We start from the raw sequence: 21,924 nt of genomic DNA on the forward strand, positions 1-21,924 counted from the left end.
TCATGCAGGTCCATATGACAGAGAATATGCATCTTCTTTTTGTTTTCATATTTTAATTTATATTTAATTCTGTTGTGGTTTGCACTCTTTTGTGTTGTTTCACTTTAAATTTGTTTAAAAGAAAAAAGCTGAAAATATAAATAGTTAAAAGTTGAAATGTGAATAGGTTTTTGTAGTATATGATTTATTTATTACATTTTATGTGGAGTGTATAAATAAAAGTATATTTACGGTGGCCCCTACAGACAAAGCACATACTAACTCCAAAACACGTAAAAACACGTAAAAACTCCAAAACACGTACAAAAGACAACAGAAGTGCTCCAGGATGCTGGGCCCAGTGTTGAGCTTTTGTTACCTGGTGACTACACAAGCCAGCAAGTACCAACGACCTGATTTGGTGTGGTAGTAACAGGTAAATTAATTTTTTTTAAATTATTTGAATATATATGAGTGCTTGTGTATAAATACACAAACAATACACACATGCTTTCAATTGTGTAATTTAACTGATCTAGGTAGCTCTGTTTTGGAAGTTCAGTTAACGCTAGAGATGTGCTTTGGAGTTTGTACGTGCTTTATCTCTAGGGGCCACCACATATATTTATATATAAACATATATAAATAAAACCACTTTTTTTTTACATTAGTAATTCTTTTTGTGCATAATTTTATTTTATTGTTAATAATAACTTAATTAAAGCAACAAAACAACATGACGAGCCGGTTCGGAGCCGAAAGAGCCGGTTCTCTAAAAAGAGCCGGAAATCCCATCACTAATTAGAATGAGAGCTGTGCCACGGGGCTTTGCAGAGGTCATCAAGAGGAGATTGTGGACAACAGAATGGGCATCTGAAGGATGAGGGGAGACAGTAGAGGAGACATAAATGCAGATAATTTGCCAAGTGGCTTGTTCCTCCCACAGGAAGAAAGCCTGAAGTGAGGTGATGGGGGTTGACAAAGGCCATAAAAAGGAAGTGCTGACAAGGCCTACAGCTTTCTTTCACAGACCTTCAGAGTAAAACATGAAATTCACAAACACAACTCAGGGACGTGAACAGAGCACTGGGGGAGGATACAGGTAGGTATACAAAACAATAAACACAATATCAAAACCCTTAAGAACCAGAAGACAAGGATTAATCCAAAACATAAGTTTTATTGAATTGAATACTAATGCTAAACAAAAAACGCTCGGTCTAATGACCCAGGACCATGACACAATATAGCTCAAGTTTAGTCACTCTAAACTTGACTTCTTCAGTCTGACTGAAGAAGTCACTTGGATGAGTGGATGAGTTTTCTCCCACAAAACACTACGTCCAGATGAACAGAATCAACTTTTGGAGACTATGTCAAACAAGTGTGTTTTTAAACGGGATTTGAACGATTGAATTGATTCCGAAGTAGGGATTTTGACTTGGAGATTATTCCAGAGTCCAGGGGCAATGATGGTAAATGCACGGTCACCTCTGGTTTTTAAAGAGAGTTAAGAGATATTTTGTAAGATTGTTAAAGTAACATCAAAATAACACATACTGGATTTCAGTGCAAATGTCTTGGCTTTTGTGGTGATCACTTGAATAAACTCTTATTTTATTCCATCATATAAACTAGACCTGACCTGATTTACAGTCTTCAAGATGAAGCTTGAGAATGCCCTTGTTGTGCAGTTGCACCCAGTAGTAAAACTCATCTGGCATTGCATGGACTCTACTATCATAGGGTACATTATCATAGTAGTGGTTAGTCAGGGGAAAGAGCTTATATGGATGATTACTAAATGGCCAGAATCCATAAAGATGAACTGTTTCACATAATTCCAAAGCCAGACTAATCATATAAGCTCCAGTGCTAGGCCGACGTTCATTTACCCCCTGAGATTTCCAGAATTTGTCCATACTTTGCAAGTATTGAGGGTTTGTGAAGATTGGTTGGATAAGAATTTCCATGTCTTCAATGGCATACACAGCCCGCTGACACACTGCACGGTAAGCACCAAAAGAGAAGCAAGGAAAGAGGAGCAGGGAGTTGCCATACTGGTGGAGACTGTCTACAAACGCCCGTCGACGTGCCATCAGTGACCCATACCTGCAAATGAATATATTAGTTAAAGAAACAAGACAAAACTAACAGGTCACTTCAATGTTAGAGTCACTCTTGGCTCACTTCTTTGTTAAGATGCTTGGGTTTGCTGTCACAAGGTTAGTCTTCATGCCAACATCACTCTTAAATTCATTTTCCAGAGGAGGAAGGTTGCACCTGAAAAGAACAACAAAATATTACTTACAGAGAGAAGAGTCCTCATCATGATTTTTGTTCTTGACATCTTTCTCACCTAATAACAAAATCAGTTGAATCAATCATTTTTCCACAGCCGCTGTTTGTCAGAATCCCACCGTTCCCAACAACTGAACAAGTGTCCCATCTCTTTTTTGAGAAAGGATTCTCCTGGAATTGACACCAACAGATTATAAATTAAAAAAGAGCAAAATTTAAACAGTTTGAAATGTACTTTGTGTGAAAGACAAGTGCTCACTGAATTTAATGGAAGATGGCAAACATGTAGGAAGAGATCAGTGATAAGGTTATCACGTTAAAACTTTTAGGGAAATGTATAGACCTGTTTAATCCGATTGCCTTTAAAACATTAGAACTGGATTATCAGTTACTTGGAATTGAAATCTTTCATGATATCATTATATATGTGATATTACATATACGGTGGTTAGTTCTAGTTACTGTGCAAACCCTTTTGTTATTGAAAACAATGAATTCATGAGGTCCCTGTTATCAAAATCTGTTTTGAAAATCAGTCTCTTTTTAAGTCCAAGTGAATCTTTGGCCCAGTATTTGTGAATCTCTCCTAGAATAGAAGGAGACAATAAGTGTAGGGCATACTTGAAAGTTGAAGTTTAAAATGATAGATAAAACAAGAAGCACTCTGACACCACAAACCAAGGCAACCTACCTTCTGGGCAGTGTTTACTTTCAACAGAATAGTACTGGATATTGTATATATTAGTTTTGTTTTTGTTTGTTTTGTACTGCAGTAAAACTTAGATTAGGATTACATGACAGATGTTTATGTGGATTTTATTTTTACACAAACATTATTTAAGAGTAGGTAAATCGATAATAAACTGGTAATGTAAATATCTGTATAATAAATTGAGCTTGTTAAATATTATTGTGCCACAGTAAATTTCTAAATACGTCAGCTAATTCTTTAAATTCTTTCTGTTAAAGATTTTAGGTCAATTTGAAAGAGAAGCAGATGTGAAATGTAAAGGTTAGGTCAAATGATATTTGGAAACTATAATCCCCATATACCAATGTCACTTCCTAAATGTTGCAAGTGCAAACACAAGCAGTTAGTTTTCAAGAAAAAAGCCACTTTATACAAGTTTGACCTTATTTGAGCTTGAAGAAGGAGTCAAAGGTCCAAACTAATGTGAAACTTAGTGAAACCCCCATATAATTCCTTACATGGGGCGATCAAGGCTCAAGAGTTGGCAGTTCGTCTTGTAATCGGAAGGTTGCCCCGGCTCAGACAGTGTCGGTCGTTGTGTCCTTGGGCAAGACACTTCACCTGTTGCCTACAGGTGGTGGTCAGAGGGCGCCAGTGTCCAGCAGCCTCGCCTCTGTCAGTGTGCCCCAGGGCGGCTGTGGCTACAATGTAGCTTGCCAACACGAGTGTGTGAATGGGTGGATGACTGAACGTGTGAAGTGCTTTGGGGTCCTTAGGGACTGAGTAAAGTGCTATACAAATACAGGCCATACAATTGACCTTCAAGGAATGTGACTTTTAAATCTTTATACCTAAGCTTCCCCAGTCTGCATGTCAAGTGTCCTTGGGCAAGATAATAACCCCAAATCTCCCTCCAATGCGTTGATCAGAGTGTGATTGTGTGTGAATGTACTGTGTGCTGTGTGCACTTGCGTTTAGAAGTGCTTGCATGAGTGGGTGTGAATGAGGCATGTTGTATACAGTGGAGAGTAAAAAAGCGCTATATAAGAATCAGTCCATTTACAAATATTAAAATGTATTACAATTAAATATACTATAAAGTTATAGCAGTGTTACATTTCGCACAGCCTGATAACTAAATTTCAAAATTAAGCTGATGCCTGCTCTATAAATTAGCTAGTGACTGTAAGAGGCAGAACTCAGGATGAAACAAGGAGCATCCACAAAGTTATTAATACAGATGAATTGCTGAAAAAGTACTCTAGGCAGCTAATTTCAGAAGACACACACAAAGAATTATATTTGATTTAATCCATTAAGGGTAAAGGTCCCTGTTTATCAAAGATTTAACATGTGACTAGACATGTGATGTCAAAACATAGGGTTATCATGTTAGAACATTTGATGAATAACGAAGACCTGAAATATGCAGCAATGTTGTTTTAGTTTGTAGTAGTTCATTCATAAACAACAAATTTCAAGATCTGTTCCCGTGTTTAAGAAAAACATACTTTTATTAAGATACTGAAAAGCTCTGGAGTCACAGGAATGACAGTTCTGTCCTTGTCAGAAACAATCTTAGATCCCACCGGAGTGTTTTCCTGAGTGACAATGGCATTGTTGGATCCATTGCAATTAATCCTCAGCTGTAATCTTGTGGAAAAAAAGACAAAAATATAAATAAATAAATTTAGCTTTAGTGTTAAGTGGACAGATTTGCAATTTCTAGAGTTAGAGTCCATCTGTTTTGTCATTTTCATTTCTGCTAGTTCTGTATAAAAAGCTTTTGTTTTATTTAAAACACTATAATCATTACAGTTTCATATCAATTTCCAAAGAAGGTTGTTAGAAATGTAAATTAGGCTTACTGTAAGAGTAAAACACTTTGGGGAACAAAAATTTTAATAATGTAGTATTTGAATAGGCTTCAGTGGTTTTAGCCAAAACAGTTACAGTGGGGCAAAAAAGTATTTAGTCAGCCACCGATTGTGCAAGTTCCCCCACCTAAAATGATGACAGAGGTCAGTAATTTGCACCAGAGGTACACTTCAACTGTGAGAGACAGAATGTGAAAAAAAAATCCATGAATCCACATGGTAGGATTTGTAAAGAATTTATTCGTACATCAGGGTGGAAAATAAGTATTTGGTCAATAACAAAAATACAACTCAATACTTTGTAACATAACCTTTGTTGGCAATAACAGAGGTCAAACATTTACTATAGGTCTTTACCAGGTTTGCACACACAGTAGCTGGTATTTTGGCCCATTCCTCCATGCAGATCTTCTCGAGAGCAGTGATGTTTTGGGGCTGTCGCCGAGCAACACAGACTTTCAACTCCCGCCACAGATTTTCTATGGGGTTGAGGTCTGGAGACTGGCTAGGCCACTCCAGGACTTCCAAATGCTTCTTATGGAGCCACTCCTTTGTTGCCCGGGCGGTGTGTTTTGGATCATTGTCATGTTGGAAGACCCAGCCTCATTTCATCTTCAAAGTTCTCACTGATGGAAGGAGGTTTTGGCTCAAAATCTCACGATACATGGCCCCATTCATTCTGTCCTTAACACGGATCAGTCGTCCTGACCCCTTGGCAGAAAAACAGCCCCATAGCATGATGTTTCCACCCCCATGCTTCACAGTAGGTATGGTGTTCTTGGGATGCAACTCAGTATTCTTCTTCCTCCAAACACGACGAGTTGAGTTTATACCAAAAAGTTCTACTTTGGTTTCATCTGACCACATGACATTCTCCCAATCCTCTGCTGTATCATCCATGTGCTCTCTGGCAAACTTCAGACGGGCCTGGACATGCACTGGCTTCAGCAGCGGAACACGTCTGGCACTGTGGGATTTGATTCCCTGCCGTTGTAGTGTGTTACTGATGGTGACCTTTGTTACTTTGGTCCCAGCTCTCTGCAGGTCATTCACCAGGTCCCCCCGTGTGGTTCTGGGATCTTTGCTCACCGTTCTCATGATCATTTTGACCCCACGGGATGAGATCTTGCGTGGAGCCCCAGATCGAAGGAGATTATCAGTGGTCTTGTATGTCTTCCATTTTCTGATGATTGCTCCCACAGTTGATTTTTTCACACCAAGCTGCTTGCCTATTGTAGATTCACTCTTCCCAGTCTGGTGCAGGTCTACAATACTTTTCCTGGTGTCCTTCGAAAGCTCTTTGGTCTTGGCCATGGCGGAGTTTGGATTCTGACTGTTTGAGGCTGTGGACAGGTGTCTTTTATACAGATGATGAGTTCAAACAGGTGCCATTCATACAGGTAACGAGTGGGGGACAGAAAAGCTTCTTACAGAAGACGTTACAGGTCTGTGAGAGCCAGAGATTTTCCTTGTTTGAGGTGACCAAATACTTATTTTCCACCCTAATTTACGAATAAATTCTTTACAAATCCTACCATGTGAATTCATGGATTTTTTTTTCACATTCTGTCTCTCACAGTTGAAGTGTACCTCTGGTGCAAATTACTGACCTCTGTCATCATTTTAAGTGGGGGAACTTGCACAATCGGTGGCTGACTAAATACTTTTTTGCCCCACTGTATGTTGTTTTAGGAAACTGAAAATAAAAGCCATTCAACCACAGGCAGGTACTGATACAGCACACATTTACATGTATGACAGACAACAACCTTTCTTTTGTCTTTATATTTTATATTAACTTATCTATTGTTGTACATTATATTTACAGTTAGTTTTTTTTATGTTTCATTTTTTCTTTTGACTAATATTGACTCAAATCTTCGAAACATTATATACACACAACCAGTTGTTCAGGTGATCAAAAATAATTTAACATTTGATTGACAACCAGTTTCACACCCCGCTGAATTCATGAAAAATTAAAAAGTACTAATTTCAGAAGCTAACTCAAAGTGTTTGTATTTTATTTTATATCTTTTTGCTGTCATTTCAAAATGTCAGTGCAAGTACAGGAGGCCATTGTTTAGCTGAAAAAGACAGAGCAAAACCTTCAGGCATGTACTAATCAACAGACTGGTTCATTCATTAAAAGAAGAAATCCAGTGAAAATCAATGTCACTGCCAGTCATTTATCCATCTCTGGGCCTAATAAAAATAATCTTATACTCCTTGAACTCGTTGCTTTTTTTCAGCGATAGTAGGGTCATTATGCTAATTACAGACAGGGCAAATCCAAATATTGGCAAATAACACAGAAATTACTAAAAAAAAAAAAAAAAAAACAATAAAAAGAATCGAAATGCCTGATAAATATTCTGTTGTCTGTAGAGCACCATCAAACTCATTACTCTCTCTTCTTTCAACCATCCTTCATCTTCTTGGGGCTGCTTGCTGTGTGGGATTACTGTAACGACCCTAATGTCTGAAAATATTTCACTGAAAAAAATCAGGAACAGTTGGAGTTCTTTCGTTTGAACAAATAGTTCAGGAGTTAATAGAGTTATAGATATTGAAAAAAATCCAAAAAACTGTTGTCTGACACCAGCAACAGGTTAGACTTTAGAAAGTTAGCACAAGATCTCATTTAAAGACCTTTAGAAGTAATTCTGCTTTGTCTCCATCTGAGGCTTAATCTCAGGTGGTTCCAATAATCTACCATCTTATGTGGTGTTTGCTTGTACTCACATACTAGCTTTAGGCAGTCTGTGCCAAAGTGAGTTAAAATGTATTGATGCATGCTTTTAGGTTGATTCTGATAATAATTGCCATTGTTGTACTTAAATTTGTAAAAATTCTTTTTCTAATCCTTCCCTGCGCATCTAGGAGGTGGGGGAGGCAATTAGCTATAGTGTTTAACTACAGATATCCTATGTGAAGGTTCTGTTCTTTATTTAGTAAGGATGTTTACTTCTTGCCATTTATGACCTCACCTGTCTTTGTATATGGCGGACCGTTAAAGGAATTAAGCCATATACAGGGTGAGGGGAGATGACCCTTTTTATGACCAACAGGAATTCTCACACACACACACACACACAGTGCCTTAGTTTTATGAGGCACCACGGGGTTTTCTTTTATAATGGGTGTTTTTGTCGCTGAATAAAAGGCGGCAAGGGGACACTGGGAGTTGGAGTTGTCTGAGGTCGAGTGCAGAGGTTCTGCTCTGAGATTCCGAGCCAGCTTCCCTTGCACCGCAAGTTTAAAAAAAAAGAAGCAGCGAGGACTGCTAGAGCAGACACAACACATGCTCAATCATCCATGTAAGGCAGCGGTCCCCAACCCCCGGGCCGCAAGAGTTGAGACTCGGGTGTGAAATGTATGGTTTTCACGGTTTTTAGCGTTATTTTGTTATCGTTTTTTTCGTTAACTCGGTTTTCCTGGGTCTTTTCACGTGTGTTATGAATAAATCTTCTTTTTTTCGGTACCGGTACTAGTTTTATTTTGTTGTATTTATCCGCGACACCTTAGAGCATAGGTGTCAAACTCTGGCCCGCAGGCCAAATTTGGCCCGCAGCCTAATTACATTTGGCCCGCAAAGCCATACCAAATTACTATTAGAGCTGGCCTACTGGTATTATACAGCTAATATATATATTGTTTAGTATTAAGCTTTGCTTGTTCCATATTCAGTTTTTCAGCAAAACGTGTTTGAGTCCATAAGAAAAGATTCATTCTTAAATCTGGAGGAAGATTTTTTTTTTTCAATAAATATTAATGTTAGCCCGCAACTTTGTTCCAGTTTTGAAATTTGGCCCACTGTGTATTTGAGTTTGACACCCCTGCCTTAGAGGCTGGTCCGTGAAAATATTGTCGGTCCGTGTCCGCAAAAAAGGGACTGCTGCTGTAAGGAACTTGCAGAAAGCCAATTCTGTTTTGTTTTCAGGAAGAGAAATGTTTTGTTACCCATCCAAGTGACTTTATTCTCTTCAATTTTTCGGGAACTAAAAAAGTTTAAGTGAGTATCATTCATGCACAATAGTTTGATCAAAAAAGAATAATAATAAATATAAGCAAAACGTGACTATGGTAAGATGTCTGTCAAGGTTCTCAGTCATCCAGGTCATCGTAGTCAAAGGAGCTTGCAAAGAAAAGCGTCTGTACTTCTTTAAGTTACTTGAAGACGTTTCACCTCTCATCCGAGAAGCTTCTTCAGTTCTAAGGTCAAATGGTGGAGAGTCCCAGATATGGTAAGTTTTTTGTTGAAAACGATGTTTTAGTGTCCAGGTGTTTCCTTCACAAACATTTTTAATTTTTAATTTTCTTTTTTTCGAGATAATTTAAAAGGAAATAAAAATTATTATATCAGAATATTAGAAGGCTTTAAGGGTCTGATCTTACCTGAATCTGTGGGAATTCTCCTCATGCTTTTTCCATGTTTGATTGTAGAGCTTTTTTACTTTATCGATGACTTCCCTGTAATGCACAAGCATTCAGGTACATATTTAGAAGTATCACCCATTCAGGGCTGACATGAATTAATCTTAGCATAAACAATGTACTTTCTTAAGAAACAGTTTTTGCTCTTACTTGCAACCTTTACAAAGTTCAGAGGGCTTTGGGGCATCTCTTTGAGGAGACGGTGGGTGAAATTCCACATAACTGTGACAAAGAGACAGATTTGTGCAGATAAAATAGTTACCCTTTCTTGAACCCATTTTTTTTCTTAGTTTCCTTGCTTTTGTTTACATCTGTTGCAATTTGTAATATTAATTAATATTGTGCTATGCGCTTGTGAAGTGGCTGTTTGGTGCATGTTTTACATGTAAAGGAAGCACTCAAAACATGCGGTTATCCTAACTGGGCATTCATAAAGTCAGCAAAGTGTCATGATTCAGCTGTGTGGCAGGCAGGAGAGGACCCAAACGCAAACTCACGGAGACAAAACGTAAACTCAAAAACACAGCTTTAATGCTGGCAAAAGGTGAAACACAAAAACAGTACTAAACTAAACTGGGAAAGCTAAACATAAAGTATACCAGGAACCACAGGGAGAATCACACACAGCGTGAGGGAGACTACAACACTGACAAAGAGAAACACAGGGCTTAAATACACAGAGGGATAACGAGGGAATGAGACACAGAAGGAGGGCACAGCTGGGAGAAATCAGGACTGACGAGACAAGCAAAGCAGGACACATTCACATAAGACACGGAACTTCAAAGTAAAACAGGAAGGATCACACAGAGACGCGAACTTGACACAGTGGAGACAGCAACTAAGAAACACAGAGACATAAACCATAAGGCAGAGGACAGAACCGAAAGACACAAAGGGGAAATCAAACATGCAGACACAGACTTACACAGAACAGAGGGGACACAGAGAAACATGAAGGGCAAGGGATCGAAACTAGAAACCATAAAATAACTCACACAAGTACAATATTACAAACATCACAAGGAACTAAAAACGCTGGGTCAGGGGACCCAGGACCATGACACAAAGAGGCACAGAAAAGAAGATCAGACACCAGCGAGGGAGGATAAGAAGGACAGACGCAACAACATTGTCATCCCCTATGTAGCCGGTGTTTCAGAAAAACTCAGGAGAGTTTTCTCCGAGCATGACATCCCGGTGCATTTCAGACCCAGCAACACGCTCAGACAAAAACTGGTTCACCCGAAAGACAAAACTCCAAAACACAAACTTAACAATGTGGTGTATGCTGTACAGTGCAGCGAGGAATGCCCAGACCTCTACATTGGAGAGACCAAACAGCCACTTAACAAGCGCATGGCACAACATAGAAGAGCCCCCTCCACAGGACAAGACTCAGCAGTCCATCTGCATCTTAAGGATAAAGGTCACTCTTCCGAGGATGCCAATGTTCACATTTTGGACAGAGAGGACAGATGGTTTGAAAGAGGAGTGAAAGAAGCCATCTATGTCCACTGTGAGCGACCATCTTTGAACAGAGGCGGTGGTTTACGACACCAACTGTCTGCCATCTATAATCCAGTTTTGAGATCCCTCCCCAGACGCCTTAACGCCCACTCACATCCTGGGCCATCTGACCTCAGGAAATCACATGATAGGGTGGGGCCAGGTTTCACAATGAGCTCACCCGAAACTCTGGCTGATTGGGACCCACACCCAGTTTCACACCTTGGCTCATGTGATTAGAGGATCATCAGGGGGTCCTTTTGTCCCTCTGTGGGGGGTCACTCCCACTAGGTTTATATCTGGGACTCTCCACCATTTGACCTTAGAACTGAAGAAGCTTCTCGGATGAGAGGTGAAACGTCTTCAAGCAACTTAAAGAAGTACAGACGCTTTTCTTTGCAATCTCCTCTGACTTCCGATAACTTCCTGCTAACTTCTAACTCCGTTAAATGTAATGAATTCTGTTTTCATGGATGCCTGGATGTCAAACTTCATAGTTACACCTGGTAAAGCAGCAATGCTGATCATTTTATTAAAGATGAAAGAATTTAGACAGTTTTAAACTCTCAGTGATGCTTGTTTGACTTCGGGACTTTAAAGGACGGAGTTTAGGACCCAGATTACTCCCAGATTTACAAGCACCTTAGTCCGACAAATACGGCAATAACGACGGCCCGCTTGCATGTTCTACAAAAGAAAAAAGTGCTTTCTTGTGTATCTGACGGACAAACACCAAACCAGTTAAGCTGCACCAGTTTTACAAAACAATTCTGGCTCATCCGTTTCACTCAGCAATCTACTTTCCCCATTCACATTCTCCGATACCATACATTCTTATTTTTATCCTGAGGATAAGATGACTCCTAAGCTCAAATGTGCGTTTGAATTGGATTTTTTCTTCTATGTGCCTTTTTTTCATGCATAAGTGTTAGTTCTCCTTGGATTGTTCCAGGAAGGGTTATCTTTTTGTCAATAAAATCCATGTTAATGATTGAAACCATTTCTCATGTCTTATAAGTAAAATAAACATGTAAAAAGTGCTCATACACAACATATGATCAAGAATTAACATAATCTTGATGTAATTATAATCAGGGGTTTTGTTTAATAAGGGTTCTTTGGATGTTTTGTTGCAGATAAAACCAACAATCTTACAGGGAGCACTTTTAATTCAAATTGGAAGTCCAGTACATATTCACGAAATCTATGTTAGATTACACTTAGAAACTAAATTTATATGTGATATTATCTAGAATCAAGAGTAAATCGTAATTTTAAATCCAATATCTAGTTTTTTGACAAGTTTTCACACGTTTTGAAAGAGAAATCAAATTATTTTTGTCGTATACTGTAGTATTACATCAAATATAATTGGATAAACAACTTTGTTTTTTACATCAAATAACAGTGGTGTAAATAACATTTACTGTATATTACTGTAAATTTAAGCATTATTATTCATATTGATGCATTCATTGACCTTGTTTATAGGCAATTTCATTGTTTGATCACATTAAAATGTTCCTAATTTGATGTTTAAAAGCATTTGTAAAAGGCATAATCCCATCTAAAATTAGGGCAGCAAGTTATTTTCTGTTATATTACGGTATTATTTTGGCAACCCAGCTGCTGGAATATTACTGGTTTTTTAGGATGTTTTTTTAACAGTGTGAATGACACGTAGGCACAAGCACTGACAATAACAATCTCTTTCGCATAGATGATAAAGTTTGCCTGGAACAAAGAGCGCTGATACAAATGTCATCCAAATAGCTACTTTTACTGTTATACTTTGAGTTCATTACAGAGCCTGCATTTCTTCACTTCTTTCACTTGAGCAAAGAAGTGAAATCAGTACTTCAACACATGTGTACTTCTGCTTAAAATAAGTGTGTGTGTATTTCTGCAACTGCTGGCTTGCATTTGCAATTTACATCTTCCCTGTTTCAGAATTATTATTACTATTTTTACTTTTTTGTAGTTTCACAGTGTCATAAGCTACTTTTGACCAGAATACTTTCACTAGTGACCTCTTGCCTTTATCTGTAAAATGCAAAGTTAGTTACTCACTCACCTGTCCTCGAACGTGTACCAGATAAGAGTGGTCAGCAGACTCCCCAAAGAAAGAAGATTGACCAGAATCGAGAGCTTTTTCCTCATGTCGCTCTAGTGCTTCACTTTTCTTAACACTTTCTTCTAACTCAGCTTTTTTTAATGTACTTTTGCCCCGTATGTTGATATGTCTGTCTGCCTGTTTTAACTGCCTGGTGGTTTATGATTTATAACATAAGTAGGCATCCTCAGTTAATTATTACTGTACGAGACTGAAGAAGTCACTTGGATGAGTGACAAAATATTTCTCCCAATGAAAATGTCACGTCCAGATGAACAGATCAACTTTTGGGGATTTTCTTACCTGGATGATTGAGCATGCATTAAGACATAAACACTCTCAGGTCATTTATACAAAGATGTTTTTAGGACAAGGCCTACGTTTTTAAACCGAGTTGCCTCTATGGATGCTTTCAGACCATGCATGTTTGCCAATTCATGAGCTCATGAAATGAACTATGATTTTGTTTATTCTGGAAATCAAATCATTAAAAATTTCTATTCATTTTATTCTGGGTGTACTGACAAATATCAGTGAATGTTCAATAATATCCAATACAGGAAACTATTGTAGAATACCTTACAATATAAAGCATCTTGATGCAATTGTTGAATTGAATTGAATTATTGGGTAATTGGATGAATACAATTTTTCTAAATAAAAAAAGAGTAACAAAACGAGGCTTGACCGCATGTTCCACTGTATCCATGGAAATATTATACTTCATGATTCTTCTACATGACATGCAAAACAAGTTTTTTAAGCCAAAAACCTTTAATATTCAACCTCATGATATTAATTGTGGAGTATATTTTATTAAATTCTTAAATTAAGTTCCTGTATCAAATGACATCAGGCAGTGTGTCATTTTCTAATAATAAAGAAGTATAATAGAATATATAATATAAGTAGTAAACAATAATTCAGAAAATGGGTGACCTAAACGGTAGGCATTCAAATAGTAAAGTCTGGAAAACATGGAAAAACTTTCCATTTTTGTTTTTAGCAAGGTACAGACATGCATTCATTCATTCCTTGCAGTAAAGCCCAATGCTTGTTTGTTTGCACTTACAAACTCCGATGCGGCACACTCATAGGTACAGCCTGGCCAGTGCTCAGTGTATGGTTTTTTTAGAGAGTCACAAATATGCAACAGTGGCAGCTGTTAAAAGTTTTACAGTTTTACTGCTGCTTGGGATTGTTACATTTTGTTTGGTAGTGCTTCTCCGACTTTCCGAAACAGAAATTAGAGTTGAGAGAGTGCTCCAGTTGGAAATTCAGATTTCATCTGCAATGTGCTATAATATTAATATTTTCTTAATATGTTGTAATGAATCTCTTGACAGTTAGTAAGTTATATAACAAACATCCCACGTTCTATTGAGAGGGGCCCTGGTTCCTGTTGTTACTACTGATACTCCCTTTTTGACGCTTATGATATAAAATATGCATTAAACTACACTATATGGAAATAAACCACACACAAGCAGGTCAATTATAAAGTTAACTCCACTTCAGTGAATGATTGGTTCCAAAACACAAAAGAAAATAAGTAAAATTAATAAAGTTTGTTAAACTGTTAAACTTGTAAAGGTATTTACCTTGACAGAACCAAATAATTAAATAATATTGTGGGCCCACACGCACTCTCACCAACACACACACACCTTAACTGCTACAGTCTTTCTGTTAACAAACACCTCATTGCAGGCCTGAGTCGTGGCTCGGGTGCGTTGGGACCTAAAACAACATGGCCGCTTCACTTGTTGCCAAGCACTAAACTAAAAAGCATGTGAACACAACAGTACTCACGCCTCCAGGCAGTTCAAGGGGATAGCTGGGGAAACTGGGTCAAGGCCACCAGCAGAGCACGGCAGCAGCACTCACAGTTGCATATCCATGTGTTCCCGTGTGAACATGAAAGTTCAGCACAGCAGCAGAAGGGACCTCTCTGATACGCCAGCAAGACGTCCGTCTCCTCCGACAAACTGAAAATCAGTTTGTCGCCCTTCTTTGAACTCTCCGTCCACACGACACTGTTGTTCATCTCTCGTCTCTGCCTGCCGAGTGCACACGGCTCCCCACTTACTCCCACCCCCTCTACCTGAGACTACTTCAGGGTTCACTGGAGCTGCAGTACATATCAATAACATTTCAAAAAATAATGACATACACCTCAAAATACAAATAAAAAGGCTGTGCATTTAACTGACACACATCAGATACCTTACAGGCATTTGTATACATTTTTGAACACGGTGGACATTTGCATTTAACTAAAAATATATGAAAAAAAACAATTTAAGTAAATGAGCTATTTATATAGCCAGGGCTACAGTTATGTTTGAAGTTTTTTTCTGAATTCTAAGTTTCCTGTTATAAATGTAGCTACATTTATTGATGCATGCTCAGTCATCCAGGTAAGTAAATACCTAAAAGGTTGATTTTGTTCATCTGCACGTAGCGTTTTCATTGGGAGAAACGTTTCGTCACTCAAGTGACTTCTTCTATCTCATCTGACTACAGGTTTCCCCAACCTTATAAACAGTACATTTGCACAATGACTGAAACCAGCCCACTTCAGTGAGACTGAAGAAGTCACTTGGATAAGTGACGAAATGTTTCTCCCACTGAAAACGTTACGTCCAGATGAACACAATCAACCTTTTGGGGTAGCTATATGTACATTGTGAATGTAGGCTGCTGCCATGCGTTGTTCTAAAACAAATGATGTAATGTTAGAGCTAATCAGTCTGTAGAGGCGTTCATAAACTTTATAAGTTCTTCTCTTTGTTTATTGAGGCAGTTAAGACAAAAAGATTTAAATCCAAATGGACACTTATTTTTATGGATTTTGTAGTTACATGTTAAATTTAGCCAAGATTTTTAATGGTTTTACAAATCTTTTATTTTGCAGGTCTTCTTTCAGCCAACTGATTACAGTGTACATAGTTGATCTTAAAAGTGAACCACACCTCTCTATGCAGCTCTTATCTTTTCTTTTATGTTCAATTTTATTATGTTCCCCTTCCAACCTTATTATTCCCTTGCATTTCTATCTCACCTTCCAGCCATTTCACTCTCTTGCAGTCACATAAATGTGACTCAGAATGGCAGACAGAACCAAAATTGTTGAACATGAAAGGCAGCATCATGAGCACCAGCTTACTAAGCTATAAACTGATGCTGGAAGTCTGACAGTTATACTGATGTTATCGGTTATTTTCAACCAGCCAGAGAGACTCACCACACAAAGTTTAAATGAAACTTTTATAGACAAGCATTTACATATCAGTTTGATCAGAACGGCCTGCACTCTCCTGCAAAAGTGCAGGGTGTAGCAGTCTGCTGAGTGGTGCTGGAGGTGGTTTCTATCCTTTTTCTGGTTGGAAAAGAAGAACTGTGGAAACTTATTTTTTTTAAAAAAGCCTTTTTCTTCATGTTTCGAAGAGTTTTTGGAGTATTTAAGACATCCTTAAAACAACGGTAGGTGTTTCCAAATGGCCTTCTGCAGCCTGTTAAAAACTTTGGCCTACTTTATATATCACATCTTTTTGTATTGTGCCCTTACTTTTGATCAGTCTAAGGTACTTCCCCTTGAGACTAAAGGGTTGCAATACAGCAAAATACTGAAGGCTGAGATCTGTTCTCTCGGTGACTTTCAGCTTTATTAAACGTTAAATTTAATCTCATGTATACAGGTTTTAAATTCAGGTTCTGTTGTTTACTTAGAATACAAAATGTGTGTGTGTGTGTGTACACATGCATGGGTGCATAATAATCTGTGTCTCTCTTCCACAGCACGTCTTTATCCTGTCTTCCTTCTCTCACCCCAACCGGTTGCAGCAGATGGCCCCGCCCCTCCCTGAGCCTGGTTCTGCTGGAGGTTTCTTCCTGTTAAAAGGGATTTTTTCCTTCTCACTGTTGCCAAAGTGCTGCTAGGGGGTCATATGATTGTTGGGTTTTTCTCTGTATATTATTGTAGGGTCTATTGTAGGGTCTAAAATATAAAGCGCCTTGAGGCGACTGATTTGGTGATTTGGTGATATATAAATCAAATTGAATTGAACTGAATATGTCCACGTGACAAATGGAGATGTATACGAATATAAAATGAAATTGTCATGGTCGCCCATTGTGTCGACCTGGCAATTTTGTAGCCTAAGGCTTCTGTGTTTGATGGAACCACTTCATAAGGAAAAGGCTGCAGTTCAGTCTTTGCCAGATTGTTTTATGCTTCCAGTCAGTGCTTCCTAGTCCTTACCCTGTGAGTGTCACAAAGGACCAGAGGCCTATACTAAAACTGGGCTCAAGTGCTGGACCAAGTGAAGAGATGGTTGAGTTAGTTTTACACAATGCTTTTATTTCTGCAACAATGGGAATGTGGCAAAACGTTTAGTGTGAACACAGAATAAAATCATGCTTGGCACGAGGTTTGTGTCTAGGAAAACTAGTGTGGAGCTCTAAGACAGGGACAGGGCATGTTTGGTAACAAGTGTGGTGGCACTGAGGAGAAAGAACAAAGGGAGTTTGTGTATTATAGAACTCCTACAGGTGTACATTTAACTGAGGGGTAAGGCGTACGTTCCAGGTGGAGTCAGAGGTGATTTGAGAAGAGAAGGTGTCGGAGTAGCAAGCAGAGCCAAAGAGTGGAGCTGTGACGAGAGAATTGAAGCACAAGAGAACAAGGTAAGTACATAGACTTGAGACTGAGGCATGAGTGCCTGTTACCCACATGGGTTAGTTGATGAACTGGCAGTGACGAGACAGCAACACTGGTCTTAAATATCTGTAGCAGATTGTTCCAGATTAGCTCCAGATAAGGTGAAGACAGTTCCTCCCTGGGACAGGCAGAGGAGAACTGACCTGGACTGTGACAGGGTGAAAAATATTAACCTGCTTGCAATCTTGCATTCAGGATTTCCTCGGAAGATCCAATGACGCACATCACTATTTGCAGTTTTTTCATTTAGAGCTGTAAAATACCTCCACAACAGGTTACAACATGAAACAAAACAGACAACACAGAGCAACACTTTGTGCTTTGTTGTTTTGGGCATGCTGGCAGCTTCTTGCATTCTGGACTTTCACCTTTCTGCACTCGTCTCTGGCTAAAGAATTCCAAACTGTTATTACTGCTATAGTTTTTATATAATTTATTTAAATATGTAATATTAACTGATGATGGCAGATGCAGCTCCCCAAACGTCAGCACTAAATTCATTTTTCATCTTAAATCTGCTTCTGCTGCCTGTTCCTACCTCGTTTCTGTCCCCCACAAGCCTGCATCTTGAGTGCTGCAGTGCTTTCTAAAGCGTCGTTGGTTGTAAAATTTGGAGTAGATGTCTTTCTCTCCTCAAAGGTTTGCTTTGTTGACCATTTCTGTGTATTTTTCTCTCCTTTTTTCATCTTTTTGATCACTGCCTCGTATTAAAAGTGTATTTCCTCATGTATTGCAACCAAAGAATCTTTTCTCATAATAATGATGAGGGGGGAAACCACATGAACTAACACCCTGTAACAGAGGAAGGAGGAGGAGGTTCTAGATTTATGTGAGTGAACTGATGCAAGAAGAATTAATTCAGTATCAACAAAAGACAGAATGGAGAAATCATTTCTTCTGCTTTGTAAGTATACTGTAATGGGTTTCATCTTTGAAAAGGCCTAAAGATGCCACTTCTTTTGTTTCTCCACATAAATATCGAGTTTGCGTAGAAGACAACAAAGAGAGAATTACTTCCTGCTTTTTCTGCTTATTCTGCATGAGTCTGTAGCTCGATCAAACTGTGTAAAACCTCTAAACCAACCTCTCTTTCATTTCTCTTTAGTTCTGATCTCACTGCTGAGCTACACCACAAACCAAGGTCGGTAACCTTCTCTTGTCCTATTTTAAACCAGAAATAAACGACACATTTTAAAGATTAAAATTTATTGACTCTCGTGAATATGAATGAATATTTTCAACCCAAAAGTTCTGTTAAAGTTTGATCACAATGAAGGTGCTGTTGTTTGACATAGTTAATGATGATCACCAGGAATGTTATTTCAGCCCTAAGTGTTTATGAAAAATATAATATAAATATACTAATATAGATTTTCATCACAGCTCTTCTGACTGTGAGTCCCAGCAGCTCTCAGATGTTTGGGGGAGAGTTTGTGTCTCTGAGCTGTGAGGAGGGCGACAGCTCTGCTGGATGGACTCTGAGGAGAAACACAAGCAGAGAAATCAGAGCTGAGTGTGAGGAGTGGGGAGCAGCAGCTGATTCTTCCTGTAACATTAGCAGTGTCCTCCCGTGGGACAGTGGAGTTTACTGGTGTGAGTCCAGAGAGGGTCCCATCAGTAACATGGTTAACCTGACAGTCACTGGTAAGCTGAGTGTGTGGAGTTAGTGTTGATGAAGCTGTGTGTAAATGGATGAAATGCTGTAGTTTGTCTCTGTGTTGAGGTGGATCAGTGATCCTGCAGAGTCCTGTCCTCCCTGTGATGGAGGGAGATGACGTCACTCTGCTCTGCGAAGAAAAGAATTCCTTCAGCCTCCCAGCTGCTTTCTATAAAGATGGCTCCCTTATCGGCAATGAGATGACAGGTCACATGACCATCCAGCATGTTTCCAGGTCTGATGAAGGCCTCTATATGTGTAACATCAGCGGTCATGGAGAGTCTCCATCCAGCTGGATCACTGTCACAGGTGAGGAGCTTCACTCACATTTTACCATTTCACCTACAAATTCACCTGAACAGGTGGGATTCTCTCTGCAGATAGGCCTGCAAACACAATCCTACACCCATCCTCAGCACCACCTCCTGACCCCACCTCCCTCAACCTTGTGTTCAGCATTGTCTCTCACCTGGTGGTAATTTGTCCATACTTCATCTCCACTCTGCTCATGGTGTCTTTATATCGACACAGAACCAAAGGTAACACTCCGAGTCTCCTCTGATTTTTTTCATCAGTTTCTTTTGTTTCTATTAGAAATGTCTCATCTTACCTCCTGTCTATGCTAGCATCCCTGCTGACCCAAGCTGAGCAGAGACAGACTGAGGACTTTGATAACATTGTGGAGGTGACCACTGAGCATCACTTCTGAGTTGCACAGTAAGAGTTCCTGTTCATTCAGTCAGAAGGTGGATGTCACATCACCGTGGTTAACCAATGAAAGAAATCTGCAATACACTGTTTACTAATGCAAACATTTTGTTTGTTTTATCAGCGCTGCCATGTGATTTAAAAGCAGTATGCACTATGTTTCCTACTCTTCAGTCAAATGTCTTATGCTAAGTTCAGAAGAAGTTCTTCACTGGTGCAGATGTTGCATTTTGCTTCCCACGTATTTCCTTGCTTTGCTGTCAATAAAAAAACAGCAACAGATATTTGCTCAATAAAATAACAGTATTTATTTGTTTTTGTTTTGTTTTTTATTTTAAGGGTTTCACTTCACAAATAGTGTAGCTCTGTCTGGAGCCACACTTTCAGCTCATGAATGGACTCCAGTAAAGTGCAGAGCCAAAGCCCCTTTATCTGATGACACAAAGAAACTTGTTGTCAGCATCTACAGTGATTTTTACCACTAGCAGAGAAATTGATTAAGATTATGACTGTTGTCGGTCATTGAAAAATGCACCTGTTTTTTTTAAGTATATACAGTTTATACAGTTTTGTTCCTTTATTTGGCTTTTTTTAATGACAGTTAGCAGCGGGTGCTCTTTTTATGCTTTACTTTTTTTTTTCAGCCTGACAGTAAAAGAAACTAACATGTCTGTAGCCCAGTTTCCTGTTTTCTGGTAAAAAGGCTTTAACCAACACGGCTGATGTCTCATTGCAGGACATTTAAGACGCACATGCATGCACACAAGTGCACACACCACACACGTTGCTTATATGAGTGCACATTTGAACATTCTACAAACTGAAATCCATATTTCCTATTTGCAGCTTTTGACAAGCCACATAGTGGAGACAGCAAACATGTCAAAGAAGGTTCTCTGGTCAGATTTAACATCTTGACCTTGCAAAATGCTGCCTACAAATTATTGACTCAGGTGGTCTGAATACAAATGCAGAAACATTTTTCAGATTCTTATATGTAAAAAAACAACAACTGAACTCCATGTACTATTTATTCTTCCACTGCAGAATTATGGGCCAATTGTCAAAGGAGCTTGGAAAGAAAAACGCCTGGACTTCTTCTACGATGACCTGGGTGACTGAGAACCTTCACAGACCCCCCCCCCCCCCCCCCCCTGACACTTACTAATTCTCACCCTCCCTCTTGATCATAGAGGCTCAGGGTGTTGGACTATGTGAGGAGATTATGCCATGGTCAGGGTCGGAATCCTCATCCACGTGTCCAGTAAGAGTCCCAGACTAGACCCTCCTCTCCCACATTTACCTAAGACTGATATACAAAACACAATATACAAACTAACTGAGAAAAGACAATCATGTACAGGGTTGTTTGTACACATGATATTAATCAACAATGTATTTCATTCTAACTACTTTTTTATTTCTAATTGTGGTTGCTTTACTGTACAAATTTCCCTTAAAAATGTTCAACATTAAAGACTTTATAAATCTTGTTTAATAAATGTGATATTTTTCCACATTGGTCGACGTCCTTATGCTAAAAACTTATTACAATATTTTAATAAGATTTGTTAAAGTTGCCTTTTGGTTTATACGTAAAGGCAATAGCCAAAACACATCAAGGGTAAAATTTAAACAGGTCCACTTAGAAGAAATTTCTTGAAGCACAAGTCAAGAAAAAAAATAAAACGAGGAGAAGCTCCCATTTCCCCCTTTTCTGTTTCACATCTTGACTGAACAATTTTACAGATAATACATCTCAACACATCTTGACCATTTGTTTTAGAGTTTTACAGGCTCACTTTCTTCCCCTCTTTTATTCAACTCCCCCTATTTTTTATTCCTCGGACAGAGAATTAAACACCAGCTTGTTCTGCCAGCAGTGGCGGCTGGCCCATAGGGGGCGCTCGGGCTCCGCCCCCCCAAATG

At 38.9% G+C, this 21,924-nt stretch overlaps 1 protein-coding gene and 1 long non-coding RNA gene across 4 annotated transcripts; one reads left to right on the forward strand and one right to left on the reverse strand.

Annotated features, from left to right (window-relative positions):
• Positions 1–1,167: 1,167 nt before the first annotated feature.
• On the reverse strand, positions 1,168–14,954 carry LOC120717685 (alpha-N-acetylneuraminide alpha-2,8-sialyltransferase-like). Its single transcript, XM_040005881.1, has 8 exons — positions 14,855–14,954; positions 14,720–14,789; positions 9,436–9,507; positions 9,247–9,321; positions 4,483–4,624; positions 2,339–2,451; positions 2,170–2,262; positions 1,168–2,091 (listed from the first exon to the last, which is right to left on the reverse strand). Exons 1-8 carry the CDS (start codon positions 14,952–14,954, stop codon positions 1,614–1,616), a joined length of 1,143 nt encoding a protein of 380 aa, XP_039861815.1. The 3' UTR covers positions 1,168–1,613.
• Positions 14,955–16,846: 1,892 nt separating this feature from the next.
• Positions 16,847–21,841, forward strand: LOC120717695. Of its 3 annotated transcripts, none has more exons than XR_005692257.1 (6): positions 16,847–18,771; positions 19,014–19,274; positions 19,354–19,826; positions 19,914–20,004; positions 20,842–20,948; positions 21,043–21,841. It is a non-coding gene; the product is annotated as an uncharacterized LOC120717695 (long non-coding RNA). The 3 variants fall into 3 exon arrangements; XR_005692258.1 differs by lacking the exon at positions 20,842–20,948 and having other exon boundaries at positions 16,847–17,596; positions 18,432–18,771; positions 21,043–21,839; XR_005692256.1 differs by lacking the exon at positions 20,842–20,948 and having other exon boundaries at positions 21,043–21,838.
• The last annotated feature ends 83 nt before the right edge of the window (positions 21,842–21,924 follow it).

This window comes from Simochromis diagramma, unplaced genomic scaffold (genome assembly GCF_900408965.1).
Source record: "Simochromis diagramma unplaced genomic scaffold, fSimDia1.1 OVJJ01000507.1, whole genome shotgun sequence".
NCBI lineage: Eukaryota > Metazoa > Chordata > Actinopteri > Cichliformes > Cichlidae > Simochromis > Simochromis diagramma.